Source organism: Gigantopelta aegis, chromosome 4 (assembly GCF_016097555.1).
Source record: "Gigantopelta aegis isolate Gae_Host chromosome 4, Gae_host_genome, whole genome shotgun sequence".
Classification (NCBI taxonomy): domain Eukaryota; kingdom Metazoa; phylum Mollusca; class Gastropoda; order Neomphalida; family Peltospiridae; genus Gigantopelta; species Gigantopelta aegis.
In genome coordinates this window covers 90460982-90488644 of record NC_054702.1, presented here as the reverse complement: position 1 = coordinate 90488644, position 27663 = coordinate 90460982, and the positions used below count along the sequence as shown (strand labels likewise).

Below are 27663 nucleotides of genomic sequence, written 5' to 3'. Positions count from 1 at the left end.
TAACACAGACATGCTAAAGACAAGTAAAACATTTGCATTTGTTGAAACAACATATTTTTTTATGGAGTTTTAAGGATTGTGTAATGTTTTTTCATTATAAAAATTACATTTTCAAGGATCTTACATATCAATTAATTAATTATCTTTCAAATAGTCTATAGCAATATTAAATATGATACAATTTAAATGAGCACTGTGAAAGTTATGATTTGTCTCTTTTAATTACTTGTGTTAAAATATTTTTTAAAATAAGATTTCAACATTGAAATAATCTACTACAAATTATGATTATTTTAACTAAAATCTCTTCATTATTTAATAGTAATTCCTAGTACTGTTTTTATTGATATGTGATATTATGATTATCATGATCAGAGATCAAATTTAGTACAGATATTTATATATTTCCAGGATTCTAGTTGGAAATATGTTCTTTACAATTTAAGAAAATGAAATATGACCAAAAATAAATACATGCTAATTTATGATTATATAATTTGTTATCAATTCCACTGTATAAACGAAGCATACAAATAACATGTAATTTTAGCAAATGAACTAAAAGATAGTGTGTCACAAATACTCAAGCCATTCAAGAAATAAATTACATGTAGAAATAGATTACATAATATTAAAAGTGTCACAATATGTTTTACTATCATAGTTATATATTTATTTTATTTCATAAATATATAACTATAACAGATTGGCACATTTAACATTCATGAAAGTTTTTTTTAATTGTGAAAGCCAGAATAATGAAATTTAAAATAATAAAATGTTTTTTTAAAATACAAGAGCATGCCACTAATGACCTTGAGATTCTGAAACTGAGAAACTGCAGAAAACGTTTCCTATGACACATTGGCACATTTAACATTCATGAAAGTTTTTTTTAATTGTGAAAGCCACCAAAGTAATTAAATTTAAAATAATAAAATGTTTTTTTAAAATACAAGAGCATGCCACTAATGACCTTGAGATTCTGAAACTGAGAAACTGCAGAAAACGTAAAAGCTCCTGAGCATGTTCCCGGTTTTTGCTCTTCTCCTTGTCTGTGAGGATGTCATAGGGCACCAGCTGGGGATGAACACCACCACCTAGAACAATTATAATACAGCATTTCACTTGGCATAATGGCAACATGCAATTGACTCCGTATTCATTATGGAATCTTTGTAATTCTGGGTAATTACTTCCAAATACAACAAATTAGATACATAAGATCTTATTTTATTTTACAAAATTCAGGATTTATTCTTAACAAACCCCAAAAGAATTATAATACAACTACAAAATATATTGTTTTAATTATTGAAAGTAATAATTATTTAATTTAAAATCATATCATAAGATTTTGTAACTACATAAATTGCTCACCAATTGCATCAAGTTCTTCTTTCTTTCTCTTAGCCCACAAGTCATGAGCATTCTCTGCCAACCTCTCAGCCATAGTCTATAAAAACAAATTGAAAAAATATACTACCAGTTGTTTTGTTACATTTCAATTTTTTAGGTACTATTACGATCTTTTCAATAAATATTTCAATTTATAACTTTGGACTATTTAATGTCTTATGATAAACATTTTCATTTCGCAGAAAGACCACTTGTATGCTCCACCCATTAAACTAAATAACACTCCATAATCATTTGTCATTGATTATTACTATTTAATAAAAAACACATTAGTAAATACAATATTTTAATTATTTATTATGTAGGAAGAAATAAAGTTAAGAATTAGTTATCCAAACCTGTAAATCTCTGGAGAGTGTAATGTTTCTCAGATCATATGGTCTAGGACTGTATCCATGATCAAACTGAAAAACAAATTTAAATAATTTAGTTATGATTCGATAATGTCACTGTGCATGGGAAGGTAAACAAAAATTGCATGCTATGGACTAATGAATAGATGGATGGGCAACAGAATAAGATAAAACATTCTTCAAAAAAACTAAATAAATGGATTGATACAGTAAAACCTGTCTAAACCAAATGATGCCAGGGACCTAAACTTTATCTGATTTAGACAGGATCCCGTGTTTAGAGGGTCGCATTTTAGAAGTTAGAAAATTTGGGACCATGTAACTTGGGTGGTATTGACAGGATTATGTTTCGTTCTGGGTCCGGTTTAGACAGGTTTCACTATATATGGATGATTAGTTTAAAAAAAAAAAATTCTCTTATGAATGAGCTCATGAAATCTCACAGCATTTGCTTTGGAAGCCCTTCTCTTGATGCTTTCCCGGGTTGTAGACACACGGTTCTTATCCTGTTCAACTGTCCAGCCCAGAGCCAGCATCGTTCTGAGGTTTTCACGCACAGGTTCAGTGTACCTTCTTTTAGCCTGAAAAACAACAACACAAACACCATAAATCAGTAACTGAATGGGCATTCAAAAAGGTTTGTTTTGTTTAACGACACCACTAGAGTACATTGATTAATTAATCATTGGCTATTGGATGTCAAACATTTGGTAATTTTGACATATAGTCTTAGAGGAAATCCACTACATTTTTCCATTTGTAGCAAATATGCACATCACACAGACAAGATAACACATACCACAGCCTTTGATATACCAGTCGTGGTGCACTGGCTGGAATGAGATATAGCCCAATGGGTCACCAACGGGGTGGAGTGGTAGAAGCAGTTTTAACCAATATTCAGTGGAGCAGAATAAACCAAATAATAATATAAGACTCCATCATATGCAGTCATGTGGGACAGAAAAAGTACACCCGAGGTGGTGAAAATTTCGACCTGGGACGAGGCTTGCCCAACGGGCCCAACAATGGGGATCGATCCCAGACCAACTGTGCATCAAGAGAGCACTTTATGACCTACGTCCCTCCCATGAATCGGCATTCAAGAGATAGTGTAAACTATTTCAGAATCTCTAAGCTCAGCAGTCCATCTATATGGTTCAAATAATTGGCTTATAAGTTTGATGGTAATATTGTAATAAATGTTTTCATGGTGATAATTTTGAAGCATTATTATATTACACATTATCTGAAATATTTGACTATTATAATTTGAAATATTTTATTATAATCATAGTTGAAATGTTTTCATGGGAAATGTAGGACCTCGCATTTGTCTATGTAGTCTTCATCCTCCTCAGGAGGGCGGGACCTAGCTCAGTGGTACAGCACTCGTCTGATGCACGATCGATCTAGGATCTATCCCTGTCGGTGGGCCCATTGGGCTATTTCTTGTTCCAGCCAATGCTCCACAACTGATGTAACAAATGCCATGGTATGTACTATCCTGTCTGTGGGATGGTGCATATAAAAGATCCCTCATGAGGTGGTGACAGTGAGTTTTTTTCTCTCAATATCTGTGTGGTCCTTAGCCATATGTCCGACGCCATATAACCATAAATAAAATGTGTTGAGTGTGTCGTTAAATAAAACTTTTCCTTCCTTCCTTCATCATCCTCAGATAGGAAAGCACAGAAGTCATGTTTGCTGTGAGATAGTAATTGAAGGTATATACCGAATGTAAGAACCCTTATATAAGTTTATGTGGTAAAAATAGGTTACTACTGCATTAGTTGAAAGGAATTGAAAATATACAACCTACCTTTTCATCAAGCAGATGAAATGGCTTGATTAATGGATGACTTTTCTTATGCTCATCATAGGTTGTCCCATATGCCCATCCGCACTCAATCTTAAAAGAAATAAGTATTAATGTACAACAAAATATATATATACAACCTTAACATGTTTGTCTAACAGTGGAAATTTATACACACCAAGAAATAATTTTCATGTCTACAAAGCATAAAACATTTTTAAAAATACAAAATATTAAAACCTTAAAAAATACTACTGCTACATACACGTGTAGTATATTGGCAATATCAATAACAAATACATTACCTTCCTGACAGCCCAGCAGTCATGGAAATGTTCAGAAAACTTGAGAACAGCCGAATCCAGGGATTGATTCAGATTTACCCTGCATAACAAAACATACAGACAAAATAAATCCAAAAGGCAAACCAAAAACAAAACCAGACAAATATTTCTTTTTATTTAACTGTTTTCACTTGAAATAATAGTCAAATTCTATAAGGAGTTGAAAGGCTATGGAATATGTCTCACCTAGGTCAAAAATAATATTTCTCTTAATTTATATCAGTACAAAACCTTTGACGTTTCATTTAAAAAAAATTCTTTTAACAATGTCTTTTAACCATTAAAATGGTGGATAAAGTTACGTACCTAAAACAGTTTGAACTCTTACCTTGTCAAGATGACATTATGTCATCATTACCAACATAGGATATCTTTGATTTAATTCATGTGCTGCTAATAAAAATAGAATTAATGTGAAATAAGTTGTAGATTATTGTTATTGATACAACTTTGGAGGATAAGAGAGGCCTTATAATCAACTAATCTTGAAATAACCCTGGCATAACAAAACTTAAAGAGCCAAATTTACAAACCTGTTTTTCTTAAACGCAGCTATTTTTAAAATATTGTAAATATATGTAGTTACACATGTGTAAGGCTAAAAGAGGCTTTGTAAATATGGCCCATAATGTATATGAAAGGCTTTCCATGCTATATGGGTTGTACCCTGGCTAACCTGGATATATCAACTGGGCGAGGCACGTAGATTCCTTCAATGTCACTACTGGATGGTTGAGCCCAGCTGTCATCTGTGTGACTCATAGCATACTCTGGTGAGAGAGCACAGCCAATTGCAGACAAGCATGGCAGGGCTTTGGAAAACAACTCTGGATCATACGCCTGTGACAAAAAACTATTTTAATGCACAAGGTCCTTCAAAATGCTAGTACATGTGCAATTTATGTCCATCAGGTTTAATCATTTTGAACTGGCTTTTAAATATATATGTATTTGTTAAATAGTCCAGTTAAATTTTAAGTTCAATCTATCATAAATTAGTTCTCAAATTCTTTCATTATTTTGATTTATGCCATGGACAAAATTTCTATTATCAGTATTGCCAGTTTGAATCTATAACAAATATTCACTGATATATGAAATAATTCATATCAAAGATCTCGCAATCATCAACGTTGAAAAATCACATGACTATGCCATAGTTTGGCCACCATATATTTATGAATTTGATATATATCCCATGTAAAATTGTAACTCACCCTTTGTGCCAAGGAGTCAAAAATGCCACTGAAGAGAATCATGGTCAGTCGCTTCTCTTCCTCGGTGGCAGTTCCCTGAGAACCAAATCCTCCTCCACCACTGCCATAGTATCTTCCAACTCTCTCATAATGTGATGTCAGTACCTAGGAAAATGAAACAAGGCAAATTTGAATAATGATAAAATTATTTTTAAACTTCTTTAAGATTTATCATGATATATTTTGGTCAGACAAGTTACTTTACTTGATAATGGGATGTCATACATAACTATTTTTTATTAACACTAAAAAAAAGTGGTGTGATTTTAATTAAAAGGAAACTGTATTTGCCAGCATATAAGAATCAAAAACGAAAATATGAATTATAGTTTATTACATTAAAAACCAAAAAACATAAATATTGTATACAATATATTAAAATTTAATTAAGTTACAGACTTCTTAATGATTCAATGAAATTATAAAGAAAAAAAAACTTACTCTCAGTGGTACAATGGCATGTTCAGACAATGCAGGAACATCTCTGGTGAGTTTCTTCAAAAGACTTGTCATCATTGGTGGTCGCAGCTGACTAAACAAAACATTTAACACAAAACATTGCAACTCTATATAGTGACAGATACACTACATACAACTAAACTAAAGCATTAATCATGTTCAATAGATTATTCACTATGTACACGACAATACTGATAATTTTAACCATGATTAACAAGGTGTGTAATGCACCATCAGTGCAAGTACTTTTATCAAAACACAAAATTTGAAATGCTTCTCCTAAGCATATTAAACAACAATGCAGATTTTTGTATTTTAGAATAAATTATTTAACATTGTATAAATTCAACAAGTTTAAGTGTCTGATCAAGGTAGATGACTCACGTGGTAAATGCTACAAGGAAATCCGATACTGCCTCCTGCTGTCCCTTGGTGAGAGTTCTGCACTTGGACAGGCGGTACACGGTGTGTAACAGAGAGTCCAGTATGTGAGTGTAGTGGTCAGCATCTCCAAAGTATTCGCTGTACCTCATCAACAGTGGCAGGACTGATGCACACAGGTAGCGGTTCAGAGCAAGAGCCATGTCGCTTTCAGATGCCATGGCCTGAATAAATATATTAACATCACAATGAAAGTAGAATGCATTGTACAAAGAAATATGTAGCAAATCAAAGCACTATGGTTTTCATCCTAGGGTGTCGATAAGCATTCATACTTTATTTTTATCATAATTGCTTCTCCTAAGCACATTAAACAACAATGCAGATTTTTGTATTTTAGAATAAATTATTTATCATTGTATAAATTCAACAAGTTTAAGTGTCTGATCAAGAAGGTATTATTGAAGGTAAAAGTCAGTGTACCAACATGAAGGTAAATTTGTTTTCAATGTGCAGAAACACTTCTTTGCCAAAATTAATGGAGAAAAAATATCCCCTCTTGATTCAGACATAAAAATGTAATAAAATGAATAAATATATCAACACAATTGCTTTTGATATGATAAGGTTAGACATTCATAACATTAATAATAAATTTAATTTAATAATATTTATTTTGTCACTTTCATTGTAACAACATGCTTACATTGGGATTTACAATTAACATCAAACAAAGAATCATTTAGGCTCTACTGAATGATAAGAATCATTTAGGCCTTTGACTGATAATTATTTCGAACATCATTGCCAAGTTAGGAATAGTATTATTTATAGAAAACACATACAGAATCATGTAGGTAGATAAATGTAGCATTGGAATAGAATTACATTGTATTGTTTATTCAGAAACTTACACTATCCAGGGTTGTTGCAGCTCTTAAATCTGGTAAGAAAGCCTCTTCGAGAACTCTGAAGAATGAGACTTGGTCATCCAGCCCATACACACGTTCCAAGAACATCACAATTGATGACTTGTGGTTTGGCAGCAGCCCTGGGGGCAGGTCACTAGGTGGTGGAGCCTGACTTTCAGCTGAGAAAAAAACAACAGATAATTTTTAAATATAAAAAATAACTGAAAGTTCACCTACTTGTCACGGAATTAAGCTGCTTCTTTACTTAAATTCCTGTCAAATTGAATACTTTTATTTTCTAATGACCTCATCAGTCATTCTTGAGTACATAATATGCATCCCATAATTATGGATTGCACATTAAAAACATTCCTAGCGCAAAACAAATCTGTTATAGAGATGAAAATGACATCTAAGCAAAAAATTGGGAAAACTCTTGTAAGATCTTGAAAAGTAGAGGATAACTGTGAACTTTATGAGATAGTGCTAAAATTTTGAATTCTGAAAAAAAAATTATCCTGAGGATTTTCATCTTTATATTTAGTAGGGTTTTGGGTTGGGGCTTTTTTTTAGAGATATACACTTATTTTGTAAGGATCAAATTTTAATATTATACAGGAATTAATTTTTTTTTTCAATTAATCCATGACTAGATTTTTGAAGAATCAGCAACTTTTTAATTTCCCACTATCCCAGATCAGTCAGGCCCTCATCAGGTAATTATGTATTACTCACTGTCCTGGTCTCCTGATATTGGTGGATTTGAATGCAAACCGACAGGCAAAATAAATCTCAACCCCAGAACTCCTTCCAAGTCCTCCATGGAAACCAAACTCCTGAGTATAGCACGGGCTCGCAGAGAGTCACTGCGGCCTGCCTTTATTGTCTCTGCATCAGGTGCACACCGACCCAACAGGTCAACTAGACTAGCATAGAAGTTGAGGATAGCTCCACCCATGTCTATGTAGTCCTCGTCATCCTCAGGTGGCAGAGCAGAGAAGTCATATTTGCTGGAAGATGATAAAGGAATATACATGTACATGTATACTAATAGTAACAAACCTATAGATACATTTAATGTTTTATATAGTTACATACATAGAAAAGGCACATCAAACCAGTATGGACTTCAAGGGAATAATGGATGACAAAAGAACAAAATGCATAAATGTCTTTTATGACAAGTTACTTTACTTCATAATTTAATATACATTCCTTAATCATTCATTGATTTAAGTTTTAGATTCTGTCAATGATACCATTCCTGTCTTGGACAGAACTTTCTGGCGAACTCAGAGGTTGTGTTTGAAAGTTCTCTGACGGAAGCATGTGAAAAATTACCCACATCCACACCCAATAAATACCTCTGAAAGAGGAAGTTCCCTCCACTGTCATCGTCATCATTCATGGCAGCTAGAAAACTGCACGCTGTCCCATCCCTGCTGGCTGTTATTTGCTCTGACATCTGGATTCCCTCTCGGATTGCTTGTAGAAGACCTCCACCTTCTCCCCTCAGAGCTGGACCAAGACATTCTGGTCTCCGAATCAACAAACGCACAACAAGATTGGCATTTTCTTCCACACTTTCACCTAGAATTGATATTAATATCATTCTATCTTATCAAATAAAATTAGCCTGTTTGTCAGTTCATTTTTTAAAGCAGTCTCATTATGGTTAGAGAGGTTCTGCTTTATACTGGTATTTAAAAAAACCCATGAAAAACATCCTGTTTTGAAGGAAATCCAGTTTACTGAGGTCTGGTTTTAAGGGGTTTCACTGTACATTTAACAATTATTTAAAAACTAATGTTCCTAGATTTATTTATCATCCATTAAAGGCTTTGTAGGAAATATCGCTGGCACTATAATTTGCTATATCTCCTGCGATATTCTCCTAGGAGATATAGCTTATTATCTTGATTGGTCAAATTTTAATCACAAGACATTATTTTGTTACGTCACTGTGTATGTTTCTGCACTAAACCTATCATTAGTGACGTCACGCCACTGTCGTTCTGCTAGGTAACGAGTCTACCACTTTCAAATATAGTGACATTCAATCCACATTACTGACATTGTTTACAATTGTCGCAAATGAAAAGAATGATAATGGATGATAAAAAGAATACTCCCCACATGTCTTGTGATATCATAATTTATCATCACTCATTGATAAAAGTATAAAAATCCTCGGGATTTCATACTTTTATCAACTCGTGCTGATAAATTATGATATCACAAGACACGAGGGGAGTATCCTCTATATATCTTATATGTATTTCACATGAGAAAGCTTAATAAAAATACTTTGACACTGCATATGTAACCAGGTGGTATTTTAGTGATTTTAAGCTACTGCACGGCACTGTACACAAACACACATCATTGAGTTTTAATCAGTGGGTTCACACTTTGGATCAGTAACGGCAGCTTGGGATGGTATTTGACTGTTGACCACTGACCTGTGACATCGACCACGGTTCTGCAGTTGGCTAATTTGGCTAAGCCAACTGGTGACTATTTACTCTTTTTAAAATCTCGCCTGGCAAGAAGACATGTTTTTCCTTCCCTTAAAGTTCGCCATCTTTGAAATCCTGAGGTTAGTTTTATTTATCTTTTCTTATTTGCACTTCTTTATACTAATATGCATATGGTCAAACATCATTAAGAAGTAATTGTAGTTTTGTAAATTATAGTTAGTATTAAATATAAATCTGTGAAGGATTAGACATAAACATTATTTAGTTTAGAAGTAATGCTGGCTTATTTAATAGTTGGATTATATATGTAGTTATATCTAAAGATGTATATAGGTGTAATAATTAAAGTATAATTATAATAAACCTTGTGGTAGCTTAATGATTAATAATTAATAGTATTCATTTAGCATGTCAATAAGAAATAGAAAATGCCTGCATTTGTATATATATATATTATGTATGCTATGTAACAGTTGTGATCCATGTTTTAGTATTACTTTATTTGTTTTATAGTTAACTGATCGAGACCTTCACTCTGTGTTGCCCTTAGTTTAGATTATTTATTAATGTTTAGTTTTATACATTGAGAATATGTTACCATATGGGTTATTTATTAATGTTAAATTAATAAATATTTAATTATATGCTTGAAGTAGCGCTTATTCAATTAGTTTATCTAATTGTGTTTTCTTTATTTAACCAAGAGTATTCTATTTTTTGTATAAACATACTGCAGAGAGTATATTTGTACAACTTTAGTATCTTTTTATGCGGATGTATGTATCATGGTGTTTTATATGTTTTAAGATTATTGTTATTGTTTTACAGGGTTTTGTCATAGACTACCCTCAATAAAGGACCCTATCAAATTGCTTTCATCTGTTGTTGGTGATTAGTAATAGTAACACATACATACCGTTAACCCATACACAGAATCTCAGAAAGTCCAAGAACCTCTCTCCCTCTACAGGATCCCACCCAATATCCGGGTAGCCTTTTTCCATGAGTTCAGCATTGGACTGCAGACCACACCTTGACAAGTAGGCAGATATCTTGTCCAAGTGAGACTCCCTCAAGGCCAGGGCAAGTTCATTGTTGTCCATCAGTGATGCACAGCCCACATCTAGTGGGCAAGACCCACGCAGAGATGGACGTGCTGTAAATTTTAATATAAATCAGTTCAAAAAGAAAACGAATTAGAGACACAAATACACAACATATGCTTTTATTTGGAGTATGAAGTATTCAATAACAGTTTTTCATAAAAGCTTCAAGAATAATTTCTTGTTACAGTTTTACATGAAATATTAACCTTAATAAAATTATCAAAATGAGGTAATGTACAAACTTTTGGGGAAGTAGATGGCATAGCTGATACCAAGTAAAATGCAAAACCTTATATTGTATAAAGCTAATATATGAATTAATAGCAAACATCAGAGATAGAAAAACAGATACACAAACAGATGGGAGAAGCTATTGACAGATAGAACAGAACAGAACAGGAAGACAACCTATCAACAATCAACATACTAATACATTTTAATATTTTATGGTACCCACCAGAGATGTTACATGTTATGCAATTTTTAAAATATGAACTGATTCAGATATTAACCCAGTAGCATGTTGCTGTTGTCAAGCAAATAGCTGAGATGTTCAAACATTGCTCGCTGGTTTTGACGACTTGTTCGGCAGAAATAGCACAGAAATCGACAGCACATGACAACCATATCAGCTGCAGCATCCTAAAAAAACAATAATTCAGTATTGCTATAACCATATAAAGTAAATATAACATCCATCATGTATACGTAGCTTTGTCTACTGTCGGAATCAAAATGTTAACAACTACAAAAAATTACTCTCCTACCTTTAATTACCATTACATTTCCCCCAAATTTTGTCCACACACAAGTTGTGAAAAAACCATTACAGTGACACAGATTCCACATATGAGATTGTAACAATGTTGCCAGTATCGACTTTGCTGAGATAGCATAGGGCAAAATACATGCAGTTTTCTGCCGTCTGCCATTTTGCTTTTTTATGGAATACTCTTCAAGAGGGGTGAAAGCCTACAAAGTATGTGACATAATTAATATAAAATCAATGATCTTTAGTGGTATATTTAAACAAACAAAAAATAATTTAAAAAATTAATATGACGTCATTACGATTGCTTTTATATCATAACATTTTATGACATTGCTAGATTAAGTCATATCCTTTCACCCCTCTTGGAGAATATTCCATAAAAAGTCAAAATGGCAGCCGGCACAAAATTACATGCTTTTTGCCCTATGCGATCTCAGCGAAGTCGATATTGGTGACATGGTTATCATCTAGTATGTGGAATCTGTGTCATTGCAATGGTTTTTCCTAGATTTTTGTCAGGACAAAATGTGAGTAAAATGTAACGAAAAAATAAAGGTAGGAGAGCAATTTTTTGTAGTTGTTAACATTTTGGTTCTTTTAGTAACAAGAAAATTGTTGATATATTTTCAAAGATAAAAATTACTGTAGCCAAACTTTTCAGTAAACATAGCTAGATATTTTGGTATACAACAGCTAGATCTTTGGTACAAAATAACCAATATCTCAGAGAATATGATATTAACTTTAATGCAATAACATACAAGGTAAAACATTTTGTTACTGCAATTCTAACTAAGATGAAAGTATACAGACATCCCACAAGGCCCATACCCTTTGTTAAGTTAAATTGCTATAATTAGGACAGAAATATTAAGAAAAGAAAAAATTAATTGATACTGATGTGAATATGTTTTTGGGTTTTTTAATTAACTAAGTATATATTAAAGAGAGTGCCATGGTCTGAGTTGTCTGCCATTGTAACATGTTTCCAATTAATACAGTCTGTTTAACAACTAAAATCAAATATTACACCAAGTGCATACATTTCTTGTTCAGAATATCAGTGTCTGTATATCGTAAACCAGGAAGAAAATGTGTGCATATAAACATCATGTTCTTCACCTCCAACATCAAGTCGCAAAATTTACACTCATGCATTATTTTCCAGCTTAGAGTCTGCTTAAAGTGCTCTGCCAGATGTATGATGTATTGAGCTATATCAATCAAGATATTATTTAATCTGATTAGAAAGAAAAAAAAAAAAAAAAATTATATTATATACCGGTATATTTTCCATTTAAAAATATTCCCCTGAAAAACAGAACCAGCTGAATTCGTTTCGGGAATTTCCGTAAGATTTCATCCGTGACGTCACAAAGGGAACTTCTTTCGATAGTCAGCGCCATTGTTCATTGCTTCTTTTGTGTTTATTATGGTTAAACAGCATGTTGTTGGCGGCTGTAACAATACAAAAGCCGATAAATTTAGTCTTCACGCATTTCCTAGTAATGTTGCTGTGAGAAAGCTGTGTGTGAATTTGATTAAAACAACGTGGAAATACTGGACAGGAAGAAAATGCTGGAGACCGTTGCGACAGCAGACACTTTAGTTTCGATTCGTCCGAACTGGCTTGTCGGCTTAAGCGAGATATGGGAATACCATGTGTTATGGCTTTTAAAAAAAGATGCCATACCAACAATTTGTTTGTGACACAAAACAAATGACAGCAAGCCGACACCATCCACACCAAAACGACCTTGGGGTGCATATCATCAATGTCCCAAATTGCGTTATACTTTCAACTCCGGTCAGTTTGTTTTCTCATGCAATCATTGACATCCGATTTGTTGTCGTTTGCATCTCATTCATTTGTGAGATTTTTCTTTACAGTTCTTTACATTAAAACAATAAAGTACAGACAAGTAAGTATCTATAGCCTAGTCCGTCCCATCCTACAAAAATGTAGGGTTTTTTTGTAAAAAGAAAAGAAAAAAAAAGAAGCTAATTTTGTATGCATCATAGAAAACAATCGGCTCAGAAATAAATGACTTGTAAATTCCATAGTATGAAAAAAGGCGTTCCCTGTAAAACAGACTATAAATATCGTCAACGTCCCTAACTGTGTTATGCTTCAAATTCCGTTCACTTTGTTTTCTCGTGCACGGTTCGCGCAATCAACATCCGATTTGTTGTCATCGGCATGTCGTTCATTTATAAGGTTTTTCTTCACAGTTCAGGAACATTTTTATAAACAATAAAGTTGAGAAAAGTAAGTATCTAAATCAAAAACTTTACAAACCCCTAAAACCATTAATTTTACTAAGTCGTTTTTGTTTATTCCTTAAAATTACCGATATGGGGTCCACATGACTCGTAGAAATTGACTTAAAATGGAGAAAGATGAATTAACATTCGGTGCGTGTCACATGACCTCACACGTGCCAGATCAACAAGGCCAAAGAATTTAATTTTTATGATTTTTAGGACCCCTGTTGTTAGAATTTGTTTTCAATTATTATATTTGATCTGCAAAAGGTATGCTACATTTTTGTGCCTCTATTGTAGTGAATAGTATTCATAATCCATTCATAACAGTTGTAAATAATTTTGAGTATATAAATTTTGTTAATTTAGAATCAATTCATTAAAAAAATTATATTTTAGAAACTATGCACAGGTATGGAGGCAATGCCTGTCAGTATTGACATCAAGTGTGAGCGATATGTGTTGATAAAACGCGGACCGGACCTTTAAAAAAATTGAATAAATTAAGTGTTCGGCAACTGTGCATAATTAAGAAACATATATTTTTTTATGTAGTTGTCTTAAAAATGGAAAATGATGAACTGCACATGCACATTACAATACTTTTTGCAAACGCATGCGCCTGAACGCAGTTAGAAACGTCGCACTTTTTCCTGTTTACTGTAGAATGTTTCACTTTTGTTTACTAGAATGGATTTGTTTTACATCCAAATTGTAGATTTTTTTACGTTAAATGATTAAAATCTATTTTGTTTCACGTATCGTAGCTGAAAAATGTAGAATAATATTTCCGTAAATATCGTATTCCGTTTGGGACGTCGATGGTACATTAAATTAATTTTACCATACCTCCCACAGAGAAAACCTTTTTTCATACTATGGAATGTGCTATAAGTTATTTATTTCTGAGCAGACTGTTTTCACAACTGCACAAAAAAATAATAATATTGTTTTGTTATTTCCAAAACACTTTTACTTTTTTTTTTACGTCAAACTAAACTGAAATTATTCACACAAAAAAACATCTTCATAGATGGATGGGACGGACTAAAAGTCGGTTTTTGTTTATTTTTTAAAATTAAAATAAGTTATTTATTTCTGAGTAGACTGTTTTCACAACTGCACAAAAAAAATAGTATTGTTTTGTTATTTCCAAAACACTTTTACTTTTTTTTTTTACGTCAAACTAAACTGAAATTATTCACACAAAAAAACATCTTCATAGAGGGATGGGACGGACTAAAAGTCGTTTTTGTTTATTTCTTAAAATTACCGATATCGGGTCCACTTGACTCGTAGAATTCAAGAGTTATTTATCGTCTTTTCTACTACATCACAAGTATTAGAACATACAGTGTAGCAAAATAATTCACACGAAAAGCTAAAGAACAAAACAAGAATAAAAGTTGTTGTAAATTAGTGGTAAGCTGTCTCCACGACCATTTTCATCGTCATCTGTCAGGCCTGTGGTTCGTCGGAAGATGTTCCAGGTTCAAACTGATAAGGCATTATTTGTTGTGTTGCACAAATATTAGTCCAATCGTCATTACTACACTATTCATCATCGAAAGAAGAATCGCATGATCAAGCTTGGCAGTCGATGTCAGTCCCACATTCGCTTGCGCTGGAAGTCATCTCGTGGTAGGTTTCTGTGAAGCGCGTTCCCTTCGTGACGTCACGGCTATTTACAGGCAAATGTTTTTACCGAGAATTTTACTCGGTCGTTTCCGGCAGTGTTCTACAGGAGTGATGTTTTAATACTTTTATGGGGCATTTTCGTAATTATTGATTTACATATCGGTGCAAAATATTATTGCAATGAATTAAGAAAGCATTTAATTGTGGAATTTGAAATTTTAGTGTATGGTCTGGCCCAGCACTTTAAGCTTTAAGGTGATGTTACTGTTCAAGAAATTTACATGTTGTGAATGTGCATTCGTGAAAAAAACATTTAATAAATAGTAATCTGTTATACAGTATTCAATGTGTTTCTAGTTGTCCGAATGTTTGTAGTAGTCCAAACAGGATTTTAACAGTAATTTTGTATGAATTAAATAATTATATATCAGGAAATAAAATGAATTTTATGCAGCTATAAACATTAAGTTGATAAGAAACACATATTCCGCACAAATAAATAAATTTAGTATGTAATTTTAGTTGATAAAAAGCACTTTTAGCCGGAAACATTTTAATAATGACACTAAACTCAGGATATAGTCTGTTTACCAACACCTTGAGTAATTAGCATGTCTAAGTTTTGTGTTAATATATCACCAATCCAGAAAGGTACATATTGCAATGATAGTAGAATATCTATAAGTAGGCCCGTACGCAGAAATTTATATGGGGGGTGCATACTCGACGGCCCCAAGGGCCGGAGTTGCTAGAGGGGTCCGGGAGCATACCCCACCCTCAAAATGTTTTTAAATCTAGAATGCAGGAGATGCATTTTCCTGCATTCTGGGAAGTAAATTGGCTTATTTTTTATTTTTTTTACACATTCATGGACGGACCTCGGCAGACTATGAGGGTGCATACACACCCCTCACACCCTCCCTGCGTACGGGCCTGATAAGTAATGTGCCACATAACCAAATCCCAAAATGAATTACAGTGGCCACCTTATGACACTAAATACTATGTCACAAATAAGACAGTTTAGCCACCAATAAATAGGGAATAACTGGTTACTGTCTTAAGATATCGGCTTTATCCTGCGAAGGTTAGAATGGCGAAAGTAGCGAGACTCTGCTGAGCTGCATTCGCCATTCGACCTGAGCAGGATAAAGCCGATATCTTAAGACAGTAACCAGTTATTTCTTTTATCCTGCAATCCTACAGGAATAGTCGGAAAATCATTATTTATTCCATTTTTGTGTACGCAAATCAAATATCAACTTAGCAAGGCTTTTGCCATATGACGTCATACAAGATATATGACATCATTCTTTGTAAGATGCTAGCTACATTTTATCACATTCAAAAAGAGTTTCTAAACTCCAATTCATAAACAAATATACAAGTTTTGTATTGTTATCGCAAAACTAAAATGTATTTGCATTAACTGTACTAAAACAGTATGTATGTTTATTGAAAATCTAGTCTGGAATACTCAAGTCGAGTCAGGCTTATGTCACGTGACCTATATTTTTGGTCACTGACCAAAGATATAGAAATTTATCTAGTCATCATATCTTGACAATGAATACAGTGATTGCGGGATAAATATTTTATTGATGTTTAAATACAAAATTATTAACTTTTTCAACAAACACGTATTGCACAAGCAATATTACTTCTAACAATTATAGCCTAAACTTGCCCACTGGTAACCAAAACCAAATAGCATCTAGTGATGCAAACAAACATTCAAAAAATAAATAACTTTGATCAAAGGCAACCAAAATTATGTAACTCAGCAGTGAATAATAAAAATATAAATTAATCAAAGTATACACAAGTTAATATAATAAAACATAAAATAAAATATTAAAAACCAAAAAAATATTTAAATACTCTTTTAATGTATGCATATTTTTTAAGGCAAATAACTCACCCAATAATTTTCCTTCAGATGCAGAAGTGTTCAGATAAGAATAATTAAATAAACAAACAGATGCAAGTGAGTAACTACTAGTGTATTAACCAAAACAAATTAAAATGGTAAGATTTGCTCTTTTTTTAATATTTTTATATTTACTTACAAAATCTGTCAGCAGAATTTGCATGTAAAATATCTAAACTAAATTCTACAAATACTGTATTTATTAGTAACTATCATTTGTGTCAACTGATTTACTGGAAAATAAGACCAAACTGTTAATAATGAAGGTCAGTTTTTACCTTAGTTTGTTCTGTGAGGCTGTCAAGAGTTCCAGTGGTTGCAGATTGTCTCCCTTGACTAACACTAAGATCGGTTCCACCAGAGGCTGACTGTTGGTGTTGTGCCTTGTTGAGGGTGTTCACCATCAGCTGCATCACGGTCTCATGCACACACAGAGCTCGCATCAGATCTGGGTGCTGGAAGAACACTTTGTTGTCCATTGCATCTCTGGAACATTTACAATTATCTCAGGACCACAAAAGTTTATAAAGACAAATGCATGTGAAAAAAACACCTAAATTGCTGATAATTTATTTATCAACATATCTTTATTTATATGTGAAGAACGATTATCTTTGGATTTAGGTATGATAAACTGAACGACCAAAATACAGTAAACAAAAGTAAATATTGGGCCACAAATTACTGTCTACTCTTTGAAAATAAAACAGGAAAACAAAAGCTAAGTAGTGCATTCTTTTAATCTATATAAATATTCAAATGCTACCCTTTATTTACTAAGCACCTTCCCAAAGACAAGACAAGACATTCAACATCATGGACAAAGGACATGGGTTAGAACGAGTTAGAATGTAGAAATGAGACACTTCCTACTTGAGACTCTTCTTCATGAGCTCCTCTTCATCCCGGTCAGCCTGCACCTCTAACAGAGAGCGGATCACACCCAGGTTCTTCAGCAGCACATTGATGTCCTCATGACTCTTGTTGCTGATGGCATATGCCTTGTCCACGGAAGTCAGCAACTGTAAGAAACAACAACATTAAGAAACACGTGGGTATGTTAAACGTTACCTTTTTCATATCAGTATACAGTTTGCATAGTGAAAGACAACCAATGGAGAATGCCATTAAAGGATCTTCTCAGCAGTGGCTGCCTGCCTATAGAAGAGGCACTAAATACAGATTCATGGAATCAACCACTATTTTGCCAAATCTGCATTCAATTTTGCATTGTTCAGAGATATTGCCCTGATCATGTGTTATGGTTTTGTTGTTCAGATTCATTATAATCAGTCATTTAACAAGTCAAAGGCCATTAAAAAATTGGAATATACATCTGATATATATCCACTCTTAATCAGAGGATATGGGGTAATGTCACAGTACACATATAAATCAAACATCTCTCATCAATTCATTAGGGTTCAGATCTGGTGACCATGCTAGTTAGGAAAGCAGTGTTCTTAATTCGCAAAACCTGTGGCATGCCAGTCATATATTATCATGACATTAGCATTTAGCTAGTGCTGAACACAAATGGTTTAGTCACTGTCTAAAGTTGTTGCTCATGTGGTGGTAATAATTATCATCTCTAAATTTCGTAAGCTGTCCATACATACCTCTCCAACACCATCATACTGTCTGTGTAGAAGACTAAACATCTCTCTAACAAGGTCCTGATTGGTGAGAAATGACTCAACAGCCCACTTCACCATAGTGCCTGCTACAAGTATCTGAATTGAATCTGGAATGCAAAGTGAAAGATACTGAAATAAGTTTAAATTTGAAGTATAATGTTAAGGAAGGCTAAGCAGAAATATGATTACACATTTTGGTTATCAGCTAATCTGGATTCCAGTTCAAACTGGAGACTCTTAGATATTACACACAGTTTGACTTCAATTTATGACACTGAGTCATACTGAGTATAACTTAAAATTAGTTTTATTATAATGGTTCATTCATTTATACATATTTCTGTGCTTATAACCATTAAGGTTCAAGCACGCTGTCCTGGGCACACACCTCAGCTATCTTTGCTGTCTGTCTAGGACAGAGGGTCAGTGGTTATTTGTTAGTAGTTAGTGAGAGAGAAGTTGGTGTAGTGGCCATGGAGTCGTTAAACTCGCTCTGGGTGGGAGCCAGTACCGGGGTGCGAATCCAGATGGCCTAATCACTACATCACCAAGGCTGGTATTATAATGAATCAAGAGGTCACACTTATCTATGGTTGATATTACTACATGAACAACATTTTTGTTTCCTCTTAAATTATACTATTAAAATCTTCACTCACCAGGCTTCTCGGCATTATTTTCAGTTGTCTCTTGAAGAATTTCCTTTTTCACCAAACCAACCAATTGCAATAATGTTTCTCCAAGACTGGGTGGCTTTGGTACCTCAACTGTCTTTGTTACTTTCTTATCCAGTGACTCGAGATTTGGCATTGCACTGTGCTGTAAGAGACTATTGTGGAAGTTGTGGAGGCTCTCCTGGATCTCATCAGCACATGAACTGGGTTCTTTGTGTTTGCCATCATCTTCACTTTTCTTGAAAGCTAACAATGTTTTCATCTGAAAAATACATACATGTATTATTATTAGATTATTAGAATTCTCTTATATAATTGTCAGTCCAAGGTGCAACCAGTTGAAGTATATATAAACACGGTTACTTATCCACTCTTTAAGCAGTGACAATGAGGATGATAATGAATAAGATGATAAATAGAGATTACTAAAAGAGTGACCATTTAGATACCATTTATCTTACAATGAGTTGTTTTAAAATGCATCTAACAAGCAAAATCAAGTTGAATATGTGTTTAAACAAGTTGTAAAATACACGGTTTCTAACAAACACAAAATAGTATTCTATTTCTTACATATAAAAAAACCTAGTTCAATATAAATAAAATTAAAATGTTCAGTTAAAACCTATTTACGGTCCTATCACTTACAGTTAACCTGTTTTCAGATTAACATATATATCACAAAGCAATGGATTTCGATTGTGCTTTTTTGGGGGGGTTATGGCAGTGGTGACCTGGTCAACACCTAGAAGCAGACAGTTGGATGTCTTTAAATTGTTATCACACATGTGTGTTATTAGCCTGCATTATCAAAACCAAGCATTCCTAGAGCACTACTAAAGCAATACATGTCCCCTACTGGGTCCCAACAAATTTTCCTATCTCCTAAGTTCAAGGGCCATAACTCTGTAAAAAATAAGTAAATCGCCATGAAAGTCAAATCTGATCTGTAACAGTATGCAATAAAGCTATTCAGAAAAGTTCAGGTCAAAAGTTTGAGGAACTGCGGGAAAAAAAAGGTATCGAAAACAAATTTCAGTATCTCCTAAGTTCAAGGGCCATAAGTCTGTGGAAAAATGGATGTAAAAATTCTGCTGTAACAGCACATGACTGGTAGGGGACCAATAGCAACTAATGTTCTCACCAACAGGTGTGTAAGAATTAAAGTTTAAGCATGCTGTCTATGATGATTATTCCATAAATTACTACTAACAGTGATTAGCAGCTACCATTTGTCTATTATACTTTCCCAGAAACAGGATGACCCATCCCATGATGTTTGATTTTTCTAGTCATGGAGCACTAGTGGTTCACAAAGGTAAGCTAAATCCTGCATCAGCTTCCTGAATACCTGTGAACTTGCTGGACATCTGAATTCTCTGGTTTTTCTAGCAGTCACAGAAGACGGCAGATCTGCTTGCTTGATTTCATTATATCGTCGAAGTTGATCCTAAAAAGAAAAAATCTTTTCATAGTATTTTTCTTTAGGAAACTATTTCATGCAAACTGTCAGTTAAACAACTTAAAATTCTCATCAGCCCTCAACATGGTGAACTGTTACTTTCTAAACTGATATTACACATTATCATAATCAGTAGGTGAAACAGCTATAACAAGCCATTATTAATGTGGATTATGTCAGTCTATATTTGGAAAATGATGGGTGTATAATTATCCCTCGTAATTAAGTCAATGAAAATATAAATTATGTGATTTAACATAACATACACATTGGAGGTTGGAGACAAATCCATCCGAAAAGGAAATGACAGATTCCACTCTGTGTCGCAGCTGAACATCACAAAAGTGCTGCAAGATGCGGCAAACCTAAATTAAAAATTTAAAATTAATTGTTAGTATCATGTTCTTGAATTTTTATGTTACCTTTATCATCTTACCAGGGTTAATGGTAATGATACAAAAGCTTAAAAAATTGCAAGAAAATGTTTTTTAGTAGCTTTGTGTATTATTAGGTCTGGATATTAATTTATTTACCCCAACAGGCACTTATAATTGGGGAAATATAAATAATAATTATCATGCATTGGTGTAATGTACAATATTATGGGATAATTTGGCACTAAGTATAAACCAATGACCTTGTCAGCACTAAATATGAGTCATCACTATTTGTTAAACACAAAATTCCTTCACATAGTTTACATATTTACACCTGTTTTCATTGTTAAATTTTGTAATAAAATATTGTTTTAATACAATTCATAATACACTTTTTTCTTAACAGAATAATTAGAACTTTGGTTTTTAAGTTATCTGTGAAGGTGAATAAAATACAAAGTTAAAGCAATACTCAGATCAGTGTGTAAAGTGGTTTATATAATTTCTATATATAGGCTACATAATAATATATGGATATTAAAAAATAAAAAGCTTTTGGAGAAAACAAATAGCTGAGGTAATAAAAAGAACAACAAACTTGACAGCAGTTATTAATTAATATATATCCCTCATGAAATAATTTTCATGTCACTCGTGGAACATTTTCCTACTATATACAGTAATTAGCATTCAGAAATATAGAATAAAATTAGATTGGTTATTATATTATCTATTTTAACAATTAATGAACTGAACACTTAATTACCTCCAGTTTGACAGCTTCAGAAAGTTTCATGTTCAAGAGTCCTTGACCGCTGGCATCTGAATAAAAACATTAACAGATGTCAACTTATAAATTATCATTTGTAATAAAATATTGTTTTAAAGTATCCAACTTCAAAAAATAATTTAAAGGACACAACATGTTGCCTGCACAGTGCAAGATTCTCCTGGAGTAAGTTACAATCTCTGACAAATATTTCCCAATGATTATAAAAATGTGAGCATATCAAAGTCAATAATATCTACCTACAATGTACAAAATATAACGTTTGTCAGTAAAATTTTACAGATTAGATAACATAGGCTGACAGCATATACTTGCCATATACTTAATAAAATGAAAAATTAGAAAATGTTTTATTTATCTCATATTATAATTTAAAGATTTCAACAATATTAAATTTAACTGTATGGTTTCAAATACTTGTTGATTCTAGTTAATGGATGGCTTTAGAGGATTATGAAATGTACATACTGTGTAGTTTCTTCTCATCAAAAACACTGGGTTCAAGGAGACACAGAAGCTGATGGAGATCATCATCGTCGAACAACCCCATCACCAACAGCTGGTCAACCACTTTCAGCAATGGACTGTGCAAAGAAAATAAGTGTGTGTGTGTGTGTGTGTTTAACAAAAGGACAGAAATCTGAATAACTCTGACACTGTTATGTAAATTTTAAATTATTTGCTTTAAAAAATAATAAAGCTTATGTGGTAACGTTTACCAAAATATTTCATTATATAAATTGGCCATTATCCAAACATGCTTCTTTTAAGTTCATAATAATTAGTGGAATTGATGCCAAAACCAACTCTTAAATACCTATAATAAATTATAGTGTTCTTTATCTAAGGTAATGAAAAAAGAACTCTGCATAGCTTATAACTATTATGCAACAAAACTTTCAAACCTGGACCTCCGTAAACTGGAATTCCCTCAAAACTGGACTTTTATAGTACCTTTTTAAATATAAGTCTAGAACCTCTTCAAACTGGATACCCTTGGCCTTGGACCGTATGCTGGATTCTATGGGTATCTAGTTTAGAGGTATTTCCCTATACACCAAAGTACTTTTATAACGAACTGGAAGGGACCATGATAGTTAGTTTGTTATAGCAGTAGTTTGTTGTACACATTTGCAGAAGTTGGTTATTAATGTATAGGGAGATAAAATGGGATTTTACAATCAGTTCCTTCTATGCAGTAGTTCATTCTAAGCATGCTTGTTGTAAGTGTACTGTATTATGATGTTGTGCTTTGTGTGGAGAAATATATATATTTTCATTGATTGCAATACCATGATACTTTTGTAAGACAAACTCACACAAACAGATTTGCATTGCTGCCTCCAATGGGATCTCTAATGTGGGCAGCTCCCTTTTCCACTGCAGCAGTCAGAGCTTGCATAACAAAGGATTTCAGTTTGTTTACTGGAAAGTAGGGAGCTGAGCAGAACTTGCCATCCTTAGCAGTTCTGAAATTGAAACTTAATCAGATAGAGACAAGACTAATGTTATTTCATTGAAGAAAGTATAAAATAATTACCAACAACATATTTCAACAAAGTTTACTTGCATAGTCTTGGATAGCTTATTAATACCATCATCATCATCAGCAGCAGCATTTTCTTTTATTTCCATGCTTATGTTCGATTAACAGTTAACCTGTTGTTCTAGGCACACAACTTTGCTATCTGTCCAGAACATATATATATACCACTCAAAAGAATTTAAGGGTCAGACGATATTTTCGACATTATTTTCTGAATGTCAATTATATTAGCTAGACCATAATGTGACGCATGGTATTGTTCCATTTTGACGAAAGTGGGTCTAAGCAACCCATAAATGAATTAAAATCCACTGTCATTGACACTGTCTACTAGTTCTAATGGCGAAAACATGCTTACATTTGCATGTAAATTAGGGCGAAAGCGAAAGGTCTGCTAAGTGCCCATAACTTGCTTTTTCACAAAGCACTTCATTTGCACGCTTTGCATGTATATTCCATGTTCCCAATGCTGAATTTCCGTATAATTGGAGCTTGCGTTCGTGTACGGTGCACACTCCAAATTCGACAATGGTACGAATTCAGCTGACTATCGAAGATCGAGGAAGGGCTATTGCTTGGCTTCAGGATGGCAATACGCAAAGAAATGTTGCTCTGAGAATAGGTGTCAGTCAGAGTGTCGTTGGCCGACTGTGGCAACGGTACCAAGCAACGAATTCTGTTCGAAATCATCCACGTTCGGGAAGATCCCGAAGCACTACAAATAGAGAGGACCGCTACATCACCAATATGGCTCTACGTCAACGCACAACCACTGCAAGCCAATTACGTGACAATCTGCGGACTGCGACTGGAACTCGAGTGTCTGATCAAACCATACGCAATCGTCTGAGAGCCAATAATCTACGCTGCCGTCGCCAGGCTGTTCGACCACCACCCCTACCACGTCACAGAACGGCCAGATGTCACTGGTGCACGCTTCATCTGCGGTGGCAACGTGTTCAGTGGGGTCGAGTGATGTTCACTGATGAGTCCAGGTTTAGTCTCCAGTTCAACGACGGTCGGGTTCGTGTCTACAGACGTCCTGGGGAGCGCTTCGCTGACGTTAACGTTAGACAACGTCACCGGTTCGGTGGTGGCAGCGTCATGGTGTGGGGCGGCATCTCTATCCACCACAGGACCCCCCTCTATGTGGTGGATGGCAATCTGAATGGAATCCGCTATCTGAATGAGATTATCCGGCCGTTGGTTCTCCCAGGCCTTCAGCAGATTGGCAACGGCAACGGACTTTCTCAGACAACAAGGTATCGCCAGGATGGATTGGCCAGCATATTCGCCTGACTTGGCCCCAATAGAGCACGCCTGGGACGAATTAGGCAGGAGAGTTCGGGATAACCATGCCCCTCCGGCCAACCTTCATGATCTGGGTCAACTTCTTATGGCAGAGTGACAGGCCATTCCCCAAGAGTTCTTCAGACGTCTGATCAACAGCATGAGGCAACGATGTGTCGAGTGTATTCGCGCCAGGGGTGGATTCACACACTATTAAACAAATGTTCTAATGTGTAAAATCCATGTTTCACAACCTTCAACTTTGACAGCATGTCATGTGACTTTCTTGTATACAATGACGTTTATTTGTGGTTTTTTGTAAATATGGAACAATAAATAAAAAATTTGGTGTAGTTTACATCATCAATCTAATACACTCTGAAACTTATTTGGTTATAAATTTTTGACCCTTAAATTCTTTTGAGTAGTATATATATTACTGTTATTATTAATCATTGTTGTTGTTATTGGTGTTATATATAATATAATTCTAATTTTTGTTAGCTGACACCAGATTATTTGCAACAAATGTGCAACAAATTGAACCTAACTGAGTTAAACTGAACTGAATATGGCACTGAAAGCTAAAGCCAGTGCTTATATGTGTCAATATAACCACCAATATAGCTGAATATAATCACCTTGCTTCAATTTCCCTCTCTGATACAGCAAGCTGAGGTCTGATTGAAACACTGTCCTCCATGTTAGGAATCTGGTGCTTCACATTGTACTTCTCCGACCGTGGACTTCTCTTCCGGTACAGACTCACGTTCTTGATGTCTGGTGTCAGGGGAATGATGTACTCGTACTGTGTCAAGATTCTAAAAAACAGATGTATAGTAAAGATATACTTGTACTGTGTCAAGATTCTAGAAAACATATGTATAGTAATGATGTACTCGTACTGTGTCAAGATTCTAGAAAACATATGTATAGTAATGATGTACTCGTACTGTGTCAAGATTCTAGAAAACATATGTATAGTAATGATGTACTCGTACTGTGTCAAGATTCTAGAAAACATATGTATAGTAATGATGTACTCGTACTGTGTCAAGATTCTAGAAAACATATGTATAGTAATGATGTACTCGTACTGTGTCAAGATTCTAGAAAACATATGTATAGTAATGATGTACTCGTACTGTGTCAAGATTCTAGAAAACATATGTATAGTAATGATGTACTCGTACTGTGTCAAGATTCTAGAAAACATATGTATAGTAATGATGTACTCGTACTGTGTCAAGATTCTAGAAAACATATGTATAGTAATGATGTACTCGTACTGTGTCAAGATTCTAGAAAACATATGTATAGTAATGATGTACTCGTACTGTGTCAAGATTCTAGAAAACATATGTATAGTAATGATGTACTCGTACTGTGTCAAGATTCTAGAAAACATATGTATAGTAATGATGTACTCGTACTGTGTCAAGATTCTAAAAAACATATGTATAGTAATGATGTACTCGTACTGTGTCAAGATTCTAGAAAACATATGTATAGTAATGATGTACTCGTACTGTGTCAAGATTCTAGAAAACATATGTATAGTAATGATGTACTCGTACTGTGTCAAGATTCTAGAAAACATATGTATAGTAATGATGTACTCGTACTGTGTCAAGATTCTAGAAAACATATGTATAGTAATGATGTACTCGTACTGTGTCAAGATTCTAAAAAACATATGTATAGTAATGATGTACTCGTACTGTGTCAAGATTCTAAAAAACATATGTATAGTAATGATGTACTCGTACTGTGTCAAGATTCTAGAAAACATATGTATAGTAATGATGTACTCGTACTGTGTCAAGATTCTAAAAAACATATGTATAGTAATGATGTACTCGTACTGTGTCAAGATTCTAAAAAACATATGTATAGTAATGATGTACTCGTACTGTGTCAAGATTCTAAAAAACATATGTATAGTAATGATGTACTCGTACTGTGTCAAGATTCTAGAAAACATATGTATAGTAATGATGTACTCGTACTGTGTCAAGATTCTAAAAAACATATGTATAGTAATGATGTACTCGTACTGTGTCAAGATTCTATGTAAAAAGATGTACACTGTGTCATGTATAGTAAAGATGTACTCGTACTGTGTCAAGATTCTATAGTAAAACATATGTATAGTAAAGATGTACTCGTACTGTGTCAAGATTCTAGAAAACAGATGTATAGTAAAGATGTACTCGTACTGTGTCAAGATTCTAGAAAACAGATGTATAGTAAAGATGTACTCGTACTGTGTCAAGATTCTAGAAAACATATGTATAGTAAAGATGTACTCGTACTGTGTCAAGATTCTAGAAAACATATGTATAGTAAAGATGTACTCGTACTGTGTCAAGATTCTAGAAAACATATGTATAGTAAAGATGTACTCGTACTGTGTCAAGATTCTAGAAAACATATGTATAGTAATGATGTACTCGTACTGTGTCAAGATTCTAGAAAACATATGTATAGTAATGATGTACTCGTACTGTGTCAAGATTCTAGAAAACATATGTATAGTAATGATGTACTCGTACTGTGTCAAGATTCTAGAAAACATATGTATAGTAAAGATGTACTCGTACTGTGTCAAGATTCTAGAAAACATATGTATAGTAAAGATGTACTCGTACTGTGTCAAGATTCTAAAAAACATATGTATAGTAAAGATGTACTCGTACTGTGTCAAGATTCTAAAAAACAGATGTATAGTAAAGATGTACTCGTACTGTGTCA

General features: G+C 33.8%; 1 protein-coding gene across 5 annotated transcripts in view; it reads right to left on the bottom strand.

Annotated features, from left to right (window-relative positions):
• LOC121371392 (ryanodine receptor-like) overlaps positions 1-27663 on the bottom strand; it is a 129535-nt gene that overhangs the window by 66394 nt on the left and 35478 nt on the right. For all 5 annotated transcript variants that reach the window (XM_041497252.1, XM_041497254.1, XM_041497253.1 and 2 more), the window contains 25 exons: positions 25551-25730; positions 23393-23542; positions 22542-22657; positions 22050-22105; positions 21173-21271; positions 20796-20894; positions 19430-19706; positions 18753-18877; positions 18007-18155; positions 17412-17619; positions 11041-11170; positions 10339-10578; positions 8307-8532; positions 7678-7952; positions 6946-7121; positions 6035-6255; positions 5633-5723; positions 5153-5296; positions 4612-4775; positions 3897-3975; positions 3595-3684; positions 2216-2353; positions 1758-1823; positions 1381-1456; positions 977-1100 (listed from right to left, as the gene is read on the bottom strand). In XM_041497252.1, coding sequence (XP_041353186.1) covers positions 977-1100; positions 1381-1456; positions 1758-1823; positions 2216-2353; positions 3595-3684; positions 3897-3975; positions 4612-4775; positions 5153-5296; positions 5633-5723; positions 6035-6255; positions 6946-7121; positions 7678-7952; positions 8307-8532; positions 10339-10578; positions 11041-11170; positions 17412-17619; positions 18007-18155; positions 18753-18877; positions 19430-19706; positions 20796-20894; positions 21173-21271; positions 22050-22105; positions 22542-22657; positions 23393-23542; positions 25551-25730 — 3699 coding nt within the window. The remainder of the gene's footprint in view (positions 1-976; positions 1101-1380; positions 1457-1757; positions 1824-2215; positions 2354-3594; positions 3685-3896; positions 3976-4611; positions 4776-5152; positions 5297-5632; positions 5724-6034; positions 6256-6945; positions 7122-7677; positions 7953-8306; positions 8533-10338; positions 10579-11040; positions 11171-17411; positions 17620-18006; positions 18156-18752; positions 18878-19429; positions 19707-20795; positions 20895-21172; positions 21272-22049; positions 22106-22541; positions 22658-23392; positions 23543-25550; positions 25731-27663) is intronic.